Source organism: Pristis pectinata, chromosome 22 (genome assembly GCF_009764475.1).
Source record: "Pristis pectinata isolate sPriPec2 chromosome 22, sPriPec2.1.pri, whole genome shotgun sequence".
In the NCBI taxonomy this organism is placed as follows: Eukaryota; Metazoa; Chordata; class Chondrichthyes; order Rhinopristiformes; family Pristidae; genus Pristis; species Pristis pectinata.
In genome coordinates this window covers 35,140,966-35,155,582 of record NC_067426.1, presented here as the reverse complement: position 1 = coordinate 35,155,582, position 14,617 = coordinate 35,140,966, and the positions used below count along the sequence as shown (strand labels likewise).

Genomic DNA, 14,617 nt, shown 5'->3' with positions numbered 1-14,617 from the left:
GCGTATCCACTGGCAGATCCATTGTGGATCTTGGTAGAAGATTGGCATATGAATATGCAGAGAATGGAGGGATATGGAACATGTGCAGCCAGAAGGGATTATGTGTCATGAGCTTAATTAGTTCTGCATAACATGTGAGCCGTAGAGTCTGTTCCTGTGCTGTATTGCCATGTTCTGTGTTATAAGATAGAAAAAGACCTTCATATGATGCTGGTTTGCCAAAACTAGTGTGTTACGTCCAGATCTAGGCAGTACACTTCAGAAAAGATGTGAAGACCTTAGATTAGGGGCAGAAGAGACTTATTCATGGTGTCAGGAACAAGAGGACATGAATGAGACTGATCGGCAAAAGGACCAAGCCAGCAAGCCCTTACTTTGTGTATCAAATTTTTTTGTGATACCTTATTGATTGCCTATTGTAAACTCATATATTACATCCTATAGCTCCCCTCAGTATTATAAAGAGAAAAATCATGTTGACAAATCTAATAAAGTTTTTGAGGATGTAACCAGCACTTTAGATAAAAGGTCATTTTTAGATTGGCAGACTGTCACCAGTAGGTACCACAGGTATCAGGACTGGACCTCAGCTTTTCGTAATTTCCACTGTTGGCTTAGATGAAGGGACTGACAATAATATATTCATATTTGCTCAAGATACAATGTTAGGAGGGTGAATGAGCAGGACACGGAGGCAAAGGGATAATATCCAAACGAAGTCAGAAGGCAAGTAGGTGGCATGTACCTACTGGCAAAGTGGTAGCTTATCCACTTTGACAGGAAGAGTGAAAAAATAGAATATTTAAAAAGTGAGAAAGAAAATTTTACGGTGTTGGTTCAAGAGACGCAGAATGTAAATACGGAAGAGCAGCAGGTATTCACAAAGGTAAATGATATCATTGCAAGGAAATTGGAGTATAAAAGTAAGGAAATCTAGTGAAAATGCAATGGGGTTTTGTGAGAGCTCTTTTGGAGCAGTATGTGCAATTTTGGTCTTTACCTAAAGGAGGATATATTTACCTTGGAGTCAGTGCACTGAAGTTTCACCAGATCGATTCCAGGATGGGGGTGTTATCCAGTGAGGAGAGATTTAGTTACATTGACAGATGCTTACTGGAGTTTGGAAGAATGAGAGTTGATCACATTTGAGACGTACATATTTCTAAGAGGGACTTGCAAGGTAGATGCAACTGTCCTTTGGTAAGATCCCACACAATAGGTTGATGCACTAAGTAGGGGCTCACTGGATTGGGGGACATATTATCCTGGACAGAGGATTGGTTAAGTGACAGAAAGCAGTGAGGATGAACTAAGTATAATGGGTTATTTGCAGACTGAGTCACTTATGTTATTACTGAAGGGGATCATACAGATGAACAGTAGAGGGGGCCAAGGAGTGACCATGGGCCATGGTCTCAAGATATGGGGCCAGCCGTTTAAGATTGAGGAGAAATCTTTTTATGAAGACAGTTGTAAATCTTTGGAGTTCTCAACTGGATGCTGGCTCATTGAGTACATTGAAGGTTGAGGCTGATAGGTTTTCGTATACTGAGTGAATCAAAGTGCTTGGGGTCTGGGCCAGTAAGTGGAGAAAGGACAGGATTGACCATGATCTTATTGAATGGCAGTCCAGGGTCAGGAAGACAATGGCTTATATTTCTAATGTCTTTAAAACATAGTCAGTTTTCACATATAGACTTTTACCTCAGCACCATCTTTCATGCCTCTTCACTGTCTAAATTGTTAGACTGCAGATGTGATACCTGATTATGCATGGGCAGAAACTTCCTCTGCATACATATCAGGAAGATTGAAATCATTGTCTTCAGCCTTTGCCACAAGACTCATTCCCTGAGCACTGCCTCCCTTCCTCTGCTGGCATAAGTCTTACACTAAACCAGAAACCCACAATCCTGTCTCATATTTAACCCAGAGGTGATCTGTGGATGACATATTTTCATAACATTTGCTGACTCCAGCTCTAGCTCTCTCGTTCCTGACTTGACTATTCTAGTTATTACACTGTGCAGCTGGCTGATCTCTTATTCTCCCCACCATAAACTTGGAGCAGTCCAAATTTATGATGGTAAGAGTAAGGGAGGCCAGCCAGCTGTGCATTGTAATAACTAGAAGAGTCAAGTCAGGAACGAGAGAGCTAGAGCTGGAGTCAGCAAATGTTATGAAAATTGCCCATGTGCTAAGTGACACCAAGTACTGTTACCCATCACATCTGTTTGCTGGCTCTCAGTTAAGTAGTGCCTTGATTTTAAATTTATCATCCTTCTATTCAAATCCTTTCTATCCCTGCACTAGCTTCTATCCTGATGACCCAGTGAGAGATCGGTGGTCCTTCAATGCTGGCCTTTTGAGCATCCCTGCTTTTAATCACTCCACCATTGGCATGCATCACATCAGCTGCCACACTCCTGAACTGTGAAATTTTAATCCTAAATCCCTCTGTCTCTGTTTCCTTTTGTCAGATGTTGCTTTAAACCTAAGTCTTTAACAAGTTTTTTTCATCCGTACTATTTCCTTACGTTTCATGATAATACTTCTGCAAAATGCCTTGGGTCTTTTAGCACATTGAATATGCTGTTCATATCCAAGTTTTTATTGTGCAGAGTGTCATGGGCAAAGAATCAACAGGGGGAAGAGAGAACTGATGTACGGATTAGCTATAATCTAATTAAATGCTAGAGAACCAGTTGTAGTTGTTGAAGGACCGGCTCCTGTTCCTTCTTTCAATCTATTTTCGGTTTGCTGAATGTAACCAAATGACAATTAAAACAACTTGGAAACAAAAGGATAAGATTCCTTCCCCTGGTTCAGTCCCCCACCTAGAGTAAGCCTATGATTTTATTGAAATTGTCAAGGGGAATTGGAAGGGTTGGAGCAAAAGATAATCCCCATAATAAAGCGAAGGATAGAAATTGAAGACAACCCACAGCTCTCTTGCCACTTTGTAGCTTAGCAAACTAACATATCCCTCCTTTTAATGATGGCGAGTGTCCCTCTGAAAGTGATTGAGACTGTGTTTGTTCTCATTTTCAGCTGCTGGCTGTCCTTGGAAGGAGGCCTCCTTTATGCTTTTGTCGGACCTGCTGCAATCATTGTATTGGTAAACGTTATGTTTTAAAGCTGTGGTTAACATGAATTATATGATGTGGGAAAATGTCATATGGACAACTAAAAACTTTACACTGATGTGTTCATTATATTGTGGGAGTTGAATACAGAATGCTACCCTGTCTTATAACTCATGGAAACAAGTTATTAATTTTCAGATTCTGTTTTTTCTGTACAACATTAGCCAATAACTTTTCTAGAACCACGGGTGCACCAATGAGTGTACATTGTCTTGATTTGGTAACAAATTGTAATTATACAAGTAAATGTATTTTGTTCATATTTCATCAAAACCATGATCATAATGAAAGCAATGGTTTACGGTTTTCACTGGAAGCACTGACCAGAGGAATATGCATCAGCAGGTCTTTGGGATGTTGCTGTGCAGAGCCATCAAAGCAAATCCCATGCCACCAGTTAGTTTTTGAATATTTTGGTTATGTGCAATTGAATTATTTCCCAATTAGATTCAAAGTAACTGATCAACAAAACATCAACTCTATATAAACAGCATTTGTGAAAGCTCTTAAAGGATCATATACAGTATGAAGAACATTCTGAGTCCCTGTAGTGTATTGCACACTGAGAATTCTCTGTAACACAACAATAGTTCCAATATGTATCGGCATTCTGTTTAAAACTGTAGTGCATGTATTGCTCCGATCACAACTATAGGAACTTCATTTTTTGGTTTCTCAAGGAAAATGTAGGTATTACCTTTACACAGTTCTGACAGCAACTTCTTGGTCAGAACTGGCTGCTGAGCATTGAGTAAATCCTTACTAACTGCTGGTCTTCCTTCACAAGGTAAACATGCTGATCGGAATTATAGTATTCAACAAACTCATGTCCCGGGATGGAATATCAGATAAGTCCAAAAAGCAGCGAGCAGGGTAGGTATTGGCATTGTGTGGCTTCACTGAGGTAATTCTAAACTTTGTTTGGTATGTGGTGTTTATGAAATAATTGAATGTCAGATTTGAAGTGTCCACTACCCTGCATCTGTCAGTTATCTATTTACTGTATGGAAAGTTTGGTTTCCCCTCCAGCAATTCCATTGAATGACAGTCCCTCAGCATTCATTTGAAACATGTGTAACTGATTTCAAGTGTAGGTTTAATATTCAATTACCTTACTCCAGAGTAAATGATAATGGCTTGACTTTTCCAAAAACTCCTCGTTTCAGGGTGGCAATGTATTTACTTTGGCCCTGCCTTTTCACCTATCGCAAGCTCTGTTGACATCCTGTTTGGAACTGTGCACATTGAGATGCAGCCTATTAAAACAAGGCATTGGAAGTCACCAATGACTTTCATCCAGCAGAATGCAATGCAAACAAATACTGTCATCAAGACGGGATGCAAACTGACATAGAGACACAATCATGATGAAATGTTGGAATGGTTACCATGGAAACAGCAAGTTCTTGCAGCCAGGCACATTATTTTGAAGACACCACGTGGTTGTAGCTTTCCTCGGCTGATGATATGTTAGTGACAACAAAAAGTAGCAGGAATATGCACTCACTGTTCGCAAAGTCATAAATGCATTTAGAAAGAGCAGAGTATGTTTTCTCCCAGAAGACAACAAGGTTTAAAACATAACTTCATCTTTTCTTAAATGGTGATTTCACAGAATGAACTCCCACAGAGTATAATGCATGCTGACTCAATCAAAGCATTGAAGAAGAAAGCAAGACATATTCCTAATTTAGCAAACCAACAACGATGTTTCAACCCATCATTAAAACTAGGTCTTAGCGATCCATGAAGCGAGACACATGGAATAAAACCACTCATAAAAACGCTAGGAGACATATCTGACAGTTTAGTTGCCAGAAATCAAAGTATTTCCCTGAACTAAATAGTGAAAGCCCACTTTGTACAGAAACGAGAATACAAGGAAAATAAGATTACTTTAATTAAGTCAAGTGTGGAGCTTTCACCAGTCGTAATGCCCTTTGTTCTGTGGGGTGACATTTTCTTTGGCAGTGCCAAGAAAAAATGGCAGGCCATTTTACATCCATCTGATTTCCATTATTTGCTGTTTTATTACTCAGTTGAGTTTTATCTCTCTACTTTTAGTTTAATCTGAGCAAATATGAGGTGTTTCACTTTGGGAGGTCAAATGAAAGGAGAAAGTTTACAGCTAGTAGTAGGGCCCTTAATAGCATTGAAGTACAGAGGGATCTTGGGGTCCAAGTCCATAGTTCACTGAAAGTGGCTATGCAAGTGGATAAGGTGGTAAAGAAGGTGTATGGAATGCTTGCCTTCATTGTTAGAGGTGTTGAGTATAAGAGTAAGGAAGTCATGCTGCAGCAATATGAAACTTTAGTCAGACCACACTTGGAGTATTGTGTGCAGTTCTGTTTGCTCCATTATAGGAAGGATGTGGAGGCTGTGGAATCAGTGCAGAAGAGGTCCACCAGGTTGCTGCCTGGATTAGAGGGTATGAGCTATACGGAGAGGCTGGACAAACTTGGGTTGTTCTTCTTAAGCATCGGAGGCTGAGGGGAGACCCGATAAAGATTTTTAAAATTATGAGAGGCATAGATAGAGCAGATCGTCAGAATCTTTTTCCCAGGGTAGAAATGTCAAACACCAGAGGACATGCTTTTAAGTCTAGAGGGGGGAAGTTTAAAGAAGATGTGAGGAGCAAGTTTTTTGCACAGAGAGTGGTAAGTGCCTGGAATGGGTCACTAGGGGTAGTAGTGGAAGCAGACAGTTTGGTGGAACTTAAGAGGCTTTTAGATTAACATGTACTGTAAATATGAAGGGAATGGAGGGATATTGATGATACACAGGAGGAGTCCATTTATCATGGGCCGAATGGTCTGTCCAGTGCTGCACTGTTCCAAGTTCTTTGTTTTTCCATTTCTTCCTTATACGCAAACAAGGACAGACAGGAAAGAACCCTCTGGCTCATTGATAATAAAGTGTTAGTGATACTCAGCAGGTCAAGAGAGAAACAGAGTTAACCTTTCAGATTGATGACCATCTCATCACAGCTCCAGCAACCCAGGTTCGATCCTGACCACTGCTGCTATCTGTGTGGGATTTGCACGTTCTTCCTGTGAGCGCTTGGTTTTCCGTTGGGTGCTTCAATTTCTCTAAGATATGCAGATTGATTAGGTAATGGGCCATAGGTTAACAGGGGAAGTTAGTGAAGAAATGGGATTTCTATTGGAGTAATGAACTTCGATGTTCATGGAGAAATATGAAATCATCAATGTGAATGGGTTTGATGAAAAAAAATCATTGCTCCTGAAACATTAATTCTGTTTCAGTCTCTACAGATGCTGCTAGTAAGAATGTCCACCATTTTATTTCAGCCTTTCAGTATCTGCCTTTTTTTGCTTCGTATCTCTAGTTCATTATACCTGTCTCACAAAATATTAATACCTTGTCACATGCAGATTAATTTATTGTCACATGCACCAGGGTGCAATGAAATTCCTTGCTCGCGTGAACTCCCAGGGTAAGCTGTGTACATAGCAATAATAAATACAGCAAGCTCAAAACAGCAGAATGGTGCCCAGATAGTAGTGCAATCTGAATAGTGCAGAAAGAAATGCTAAAGTGACAATAACAGAATAACCAAGGGAGGTAGAATTAGAAGTCCAAAGACATGGCAGCATCACCAGAAGGGGGATGTGAAAGAGGTGATTGGTTCAGAAGCCTGATACCAGTCAGGAAGAAGCTATTCTTGAGTATGGTTGATCCAGACTTTCAAGCTCGTCTATATCTTCTTCCAGAAAGTAGAAGAGAGAAAAGGGAATGGCCAGGGTGTCAGACATCCCTGACGATACTGTCAGCCGTCCTGAAGCAATGAACCATGAAGATGGACTGGATGGAAGGAAGCCCATGATGGACTGGGCAGTGTTTACCACTCTCTGCAGCTTCTGTCGGTCCAAAGCAGAGCAGTTGCCATATCAGGCTGAGATGCAGCCTTTCAGGATAGTTTCTATAGTTCATATTGTTACAAACCAGCAACAAAAGAAACACACTGAGTCATGATTCAGTGTTAAAAACTACTTTATTAATAGCTACTTATGATAATAAGAAAAATAAAAGTAAAAATGTTAGAATGTTAGAAGTAAAAATGTTAAACCTTGAACATTAACCCCAAAACTAAACTCGTAGTGTGTGTGTGTGTAGCAAAGTCCCAAACTCCAAGTCCAGGAATAATTCTCAAAGTTCAGTTCAGCAAGCTGTAAGGTGAAATATGAGCAAAGGCTTCTTCAACAACCACTGTTGACTGAAGATAAGACGTAGATGTAGAGAGAACATAGAGAGTAATTACGAAATCCAAATGTTCCACGATGGAACCCAAACGACACCTCAGTGTCTACTCAGCAGTGACCACTCCACCGCATCTTCCTCACCCTGAAAGGCTCTCGAATCATGGCCGTCCACACAAATACCTGTTTGCTTTTCTCTCTCTCCCTTGCTCTGACTGACTCTGACTGACTTCTTCAACAACGTCATTACATCCTTTTTCTTCTGTTGACGTAAGCACGCCACACACACGCACACACACACACACCACTATGTTCTATCTTAAAGGGACATTCACCTAGTCCGTAACACTGTGCTGGTGCACCGAAGGGAATGGTGAATTTCATCATCAATGTTTGCCTTCACTTACAGGAGGCTCCCAAGAAATGAGAAGAATCCACACTTTCTGTGTCTTGTTGTGGATCTTCTATTGACAGAGGCAGCAGGTTGGTAGAGGACCTTCATTTTGCAGATGTTGAGTATAAGGCCCATCCTTTTGGATGCTTCAGCGAATGAGTCGATAATAATGGCATTACAGGTTAGGGCTGGATATAGCTTAGCCTCCAAATATACACATTCATAAGGGCCGTTAGTGTATTGCAGCTCAACTACTGAGGTTTGTGTGACCTTACTTCTTGAGTGGAAGGTTGAACAGTTTCCCATAGATCTTGTCAATTAGCTTTTGGAGGTGAGGTGCATTATTGCAGTAAGGAAGCTTGAAGTAAGTGTTGAGACAAAAATGCTTAAAAGCAGCCGACACAGAGATTGAATCTATTGTGGACTCATTAGTTAGAACACAGCTTACATGCCATCCTGAACCAAAGTAAGGTGGAGATTACTTTCTGTGGATAGACAGATTTGAGGAGTCTGCCCAGTAATCTCTCCAGGCTGATGGAGTCAAAGGCTTTAGTATGGTGAGAAAAGGACTTTTATCGTGGTTGCATTTCTCTTCGAGTTGTCATGCAGTGAAGGTCATGTCCACTGTGTCTCCTGACGGGCATCTGGGGCAAAGAGTGTTTGAAGATCAAGTCCTTAAACCTAACACAAAATTCATGGTCTAGCAGGCAGCAGTAACCCTTTCTGATGTGTACGCTTCTGGGACCCAGAGTACTTATAACAGACACTTCAAAGCACTGGGGAGATGTACTCGTTGGCTCTATGGGCAGGCATTGTTATTTGCTGTGCACCCAAAATAGTCACACTATTCCAAGTTTGTGGTCAGGAAGGGATTACCAGGTGGACATGGGAATGTATTGATGGGAGGCTGGTCCAGAAGGTTAAGTCGCTTGACATTAAGGATGAAGTAGTCAACTAGATTCAAAATTGGCTTAGCAGCAGAAGCTAGAGAATGGTAGTAGGTGGTTGTCTGTGTGATTGGAGGCCTATGACTAGTGGTGTGCCACAGGGATCAGTGCTGAATCTGTTGTTGTTTATCAACTATAGTATTTAGATGATAATGTAAACTGGATCAGCAAATTTGCAGATGACACCAAGATTGAGGGTATAGTGGAGAGTGAGGAAGGCTATCAAAACTTGCAAAGTGATCTGAACCAGCTGGGAAAATGGGCTGAAAAATGGCAGGTGGAATCTAATGCAGACAAGTGTGAGGTGATACAGTTCGGGAGGACAACCCCGGGTAAGACTTACACAGTGAATGGTAGGGCACCGAGGTGTGCAGTAGAACAAAGGGACCTGGGAATACAAATCAATAATTCCTTGAAAGTGGCGTCACAGGTAGATAAGGTCGTAAAGAGAGCTTTTGGCACATTGGCCTTCGTAAATCAGGGCATTGAGTACAGGAGATGGGATGTTATGTTGAAGTTGTATAAGATGTCAGTAAGGCCAAATTTAGAGTATTGTGTGCAGTTCTGGTCACTTACCTACAGGAAAGATATCAATAAGCTTGAAAGAGTGCAGAGAAAATTTACACGGATGTTGCCGGGACTTGAGGACCTGAGTTATGGCAAAAGGTTGAATAGGTTAGGACTTTATTCCCTGGAACGCAGGAGAATGAGGGGAGATCTTGTAGAGGTATACAGAATTATGAGGGGAATAGATAGGGTGAATGCATGCAGGCTTTTTCCCCTCAGGTTGGGTGAGACTAGAACTAGAGGTCATAGGTTTAGGGTGAAAGGTGAAATATTTAAGGGGAATCTGAGGGGGAAATACTTCACTCAGATGGTGGTGCGAGTGTGAAACGAGCTGCCAGTGGAAGTGGAGGATGCGGGTTCAGTTGTAACATTTAAGAGAGGTTTGGATAGGGGCATGGATGAGAGGGGTACTGATAGCTATGGTCTGGGTGCAGGTAGATGGACTTGGCAGAAAACCAGGCCGGCATGGACTAGATGGGCCGAAGAGCTTGTTTCTGTGCTGTAGTGCTCTATGACTCTATTAAAAGGCTCCTTGAAGAAGTGCAACATCCTCACCAACTCCTGGGAATCCTTGGCCCGTGACCAATAAAAGTAAAAAAGGAGTACTCAGGTTGGCTCTGACAATGTCAAGTCCATGTACCAGGAATGCACAGAAACCCAGTATAAATAGAGGAAGGAGTCCATAACCTCGCCTATTCACCCTGCCCAACACCTCCCACCTCACCTGTAGCAGTCTGCAAATTACACCTTAGCTTATTGGTCACCTCAGAACCCACTCTATTGGAGTGGAAGCTGGTTCCTTGATTTTGAGGACATCTAAGAAATGAGAAGGGTCCAGATATTACTTTAGCCCTAATGATTATGTACAAGCTACCTTTTGTAGAAGATGACTTTGCCACAGCTAGAAACAGTTCCAGCTCTCACTTGAAGGAATTCAGTGATTTGGCATTAACTGTTCGAGTTGGCAGTTCTGGGCTCCACTATTCCATGGGAAAAGTTCCCCTTCTTGACATCTAGATTTACCTTATTGTAAGTAAACAAGCTTAACAGGAATTTGCTTATGTAAACCAGAAAATGCCGGAATTATTCACCTGGTGACGCAGTAAGAGTGAGGATAAGAAAACAAAAAACGTGTGTAAAAGGGAGGAAGGCAGGAGTGATTAGACGAGAAATAGGATGATAGTGCAGGGTGAAAGTCAGAGGTAATGGAAAAATGAGACAGTCAGTCAGTTTGGAGGATATATAAGCATAGAGAGAAAAAGCATTGTCTTAAATTACCAAATGAAAATACTGTCATTGTAAATTAGTAAATTGGTTTATTATTGTCACTCGTACCGAGGTACAGTGAAAAACTTGTCTCGCATACTGTCCATACAGATCAATACATTACACAGTGCATTGAGATAGTAAAAAGTAGAACAATGCAGATGCAAAATAGTCTGAAAAGAAGATGCTGGAAAAGTTGATTATCTGAAACAGTTGAACAGTGTTGAGTCAGCACTTATAACTTCCAATCAATGTCCATGAAAATCAAAAAACTACAGATGCTGGAAATCGGAAATAAAAACAGAAAATGCCAGAACCACTCAGCAGGTCAGGCAGCATCTGGGGAAAGAGAAATCGAGTTACTGCTTCAGATTGAAGACCAATCGAAGACCTGAAACTTTAATTCTGCTTTGCTATCCACAAATGCCGCCTGACCTGCTGTGTGTTTCCAGCATTTTATGATTTTGTTACCAGTTCATCATATTTAGATTGGGCAAGGAAGTCTCTGATTGGCTGCTGCAGGTGTCAGTCAGACTGTGTTCCTCTCTGATTGGCTTATATGAAATGCATGTTGTTTATATGACAAAATTCATATAAATTACGAAAGTAAGAGCAGATGTAGGAAATGCATGGCATCATTTCGTCTCCATTGAATCTGATACAATACCGGAATACTGTTGCATTGTGAAAAGCTGTTACAGTGATTGTGTGACAGTGAGAGGTGATGGCTTTAGGATCATATTTGCCTGAGGCTACATCCTCATGTTTACAGTTATGTAAGGCAAGTGAACCTTAATTAAATCCTCAGAGTCTTACAAATGTGAAAAACTCTGAACTAATCCATTATAAGTCTCCAGCGCTTGAAAGTCTCCCAAGAGCACTCTTAATGAGTGGAAACTCCTTGCTCTGCCTGATGTAAAAAAATTACATAGGTTAGATACTGAACTGGCATGTCACTATGATCATAAGTTATTAAATTTGGTCAGTCCCACTACAGAACTGAAAACGTTATTTCATATAAACCAGCTGAAGCATCAAATACAGCAAGGAATCCAAATTATTTGAGCTTGGGAAAGAATACATAGTGTAAAATGAATTTAAAATTGCTTTCAAAAATTACTTTTACTTTCCATGCAGTTTACATAAAAGAAATTTAGGATGGATGCCAGGCAGGTGGATAGTTCAGGTGCTGAATGGTCATGTTTTCTTGACATGTTTTGCTTTTGCAGTCGTTATTTAGTTAAGTTATTAATAAGGGTTGCAATGATTAATTGAATGCAAATGTTCTCAACATCTGCCAAATTCACAATTCAAATTCACAGTGGAAATTAATATGCATTTCTTAAACAAAGTGTATCATTAATTTACTGATTGTTTCCTTGACAGATGATTAAATACATAAGTAATCATTTAATTCAGAAACAGGTTTTGAAATGTATAAATTACAGAAGTTTAATTGAAGGTTGTACATTAGGCTGAACAATCATATGTTGCTGAGACCTTGAATTGGAGGAAGTGTTATTGATCTTCTTGTTAAAATAGTATCCATAACACTGGTAACTATTAACATCACAGACAGGCTGTGGTCAATGAATACAGTTTGAAAAGTGAAACTGATACTCAAATCCAAAATGAAACAACATAAGATTATTTGTCAACTGTAGCAAAAATCCTGTTGGAGTTATAATTTAACCTATGTTTATCAATTCCAATTCAATAGTATTTAAGCCATGTTCTATGTATAATGTGTGGAATATGGGCATCATCGGATAGCTGGTTAAACTAACCAGTTATTACTGGGCATTGGCAGACTGTTCACCTGATATGAATGATAGTTGCAATAAGCTAGGGGGATTGGTTACTGGTCTGAAGCAGGGACCTTTAATGCTGATTCCTCATCATTGTGTCACAGGTCACTGAGACCAAATGCAGGGCCACCATCTATAGCCATGCTAAAATCAGCTGTGTCTGGTCAGATCATGGTTCAAACTTGGGACCTTGCGGGTCTGTATGGACCAGCTACTCAATACCTTAACCCAGCTGACCCATTAGAAAGCTTAATGTGTCCTGTTCAAGGCTTATGGCATGCAAGTACATACATGATATTGTGGGCACAAACATGATGTGAATCATTGGGGTTTTCATTCCAATATCTCAGGGGATTTGTTGGTAAGGAGTAAGGGTGACGAATCTGGTAAGTAGTGTGGCACATTAATAGAAACCTGTGGGTAAGGAATTGGGCAGAGTACTGGATACTGGATCAGTAACAATGTAGTACTTTAAAGACCAGCTGATTAAAAGCAAAGTAACATTTTAAGGGGCCTCAGCTAAGTAATGTGGCATATTGGGCAAGGAATGTGTACCTAGAAATTAATTTACTGTATAATGGTACCAGTGCACGGTATTCTGCCTCTGAAATTCATACCATTGTCTTTGTAACTTTGTGTGTGGGACATTGTGACTCACAAATTTGACTGAGTTTTTTGGAGAGCTGAGCAAAAGGATTGACAAGGGCAAGGTGGTAAATGTGGTTAACGTGGACTTTAGCAAGGCCTTCGACAAGGTCCTGCATGGTAGGCTGGTCTGGTGGAATCCAGGGTGAACTAATCAATTGGATACAAAATTGACGGTGGAAGAAGGCAGAGGGTGGTAGTGAAGCGGTGTTTTTCAGACTGGAGGCCTGTGACCAGTGGTGTGCCGCAGGGATCGGTGCTGGACCGCTGTTGATTTGCCATCTATATTAATGAATTGAATGACGATGTTGTTAACATGGTTCATAGGTTTGCAGACAACACCAAAATCAGTGGTGTAGTGGACAGTGAAAAGGTGTTGCATTTGGGTAGGTTAACCCAGGGCAGGACTTACACAGTAAATGGTAGGGCTCTGAAAAGTGTTGTGGAACAAAGGGACCCAGGGGTACAGGTACATAATTCCTTGAAAGTGGAGCCACAGGTAGACAGGGTGGTGAAGAGGTTGTTTGACGCGCTTCCCTTCATCGGTCAGGGCACTGAGTATAAGAGTTGGGAAGTTACAGCTGTACACGACGTTGGTGAGATCACACCTGGAATACTGTGTGCAGTTCTGGTCAGCTGGGTATAGGAAGGATGTTATTAAGCCGGAAAGGGAGCAGAAAAGATTCACGAGGATATTATTGGGACCAGAGGGCTTGAGCTGTAAGCAGAGACTGAATAGACTGGGATGTTTTTCCCTGGAGGCTGACAGGTGAACTTAGGTTTATAAAATCATGAGGGGCATAGATAAGGTGAATAGTCGCAATCTAGTAAGACTAGAGGGCATAGGTTTAAGGTGAGAGGAGAAAGGGATCTGAGTGGCAAGTTATTCACACAGAGTGTGAGTATATGGAATGAGCTGCCAGAGCAAGTGGTAGAGCTGGGTATGATTATAAAGTCCAAAAGATGTTTAGACAGGTGCATGAATAGGAAAGGTTTTGGGGGGTATGGGCCAAATGTGGGCAAATGGGACTAGGGCAAGTAGATTATTTAGTCGGCATGGACAAGTTGGGCCAAAGGGCCTGTTTCCATGCTGTATAACTGTATGACAATGATAAACAAATGCAATGAATATCAGAGGCAGTCTACAATGTGATTGGTAATTGACTGCTGCACAGCTTGTCCACAATTGTCTAACAAAAGCTTAGCTTGATCACCTAGTTCTTCTTGTTTATTCTTTCCTTTAATCTGCAGCTACAGATTTGCATTGGTGCAAGAATGCATCCCCATATTGGCATCACTTGGCATCTGGGAATGAGCATTGTATTTGTCCATGCCACGGTTTTGGACAAATACAGTGCTCATTCCCTCATGTCAAGCATATCACATTCAACATATTATCCAAGTGCTGCTGACAGATTGTACTCCAACCTTTGGGAGGGTGTCACAAACAAAAGCCCTTGCCCCTCCCTCTACAGATGGTCAGAAAACAATGCCATAACATAAGCATGCAATCCAAAGGTCTGGATTAAAGATCCAGTTGCCTGCATTCATATCTCAGCACAGAAGCATGGAAATTTAAATTCAGTTAACAAAGTAAATTTAAAAAAAATCTGGAAACAAAATA

The 14,617-nt window shown here is 40.9% G+C and overlaps 1 protein-coding gene across 4 annotated transcripts in view; it reads left to right on the top strand.

The window, feature by feature from the left end:
• The window catches only part of adgrb2 (adhesion G protein-coupled receptor B2), an 898,475-nt gene that overhangs the window by 792,028 nt on the left and 91,830 nt on the right, over window positions 1-14,617 (top strand). For all 4 annotated transcript variants that reach the window (XM_052036166.1, XM_052036168.1, XM_052036167.1 and 1 more), the window contains 2 exons: window positions 3,052-3,118; window positions 3,934-4,019. In XM_052036166.1, the coding sequence (XP_051892126.1) occupies window positions 3,052-3,118; window positions 3,934-4,019 (153 nt within the window). The remainder of the gene's footprint in view (window positions 1-3,051; window positions 3,119-3,933; window positions 4,020-14,617) is intronic.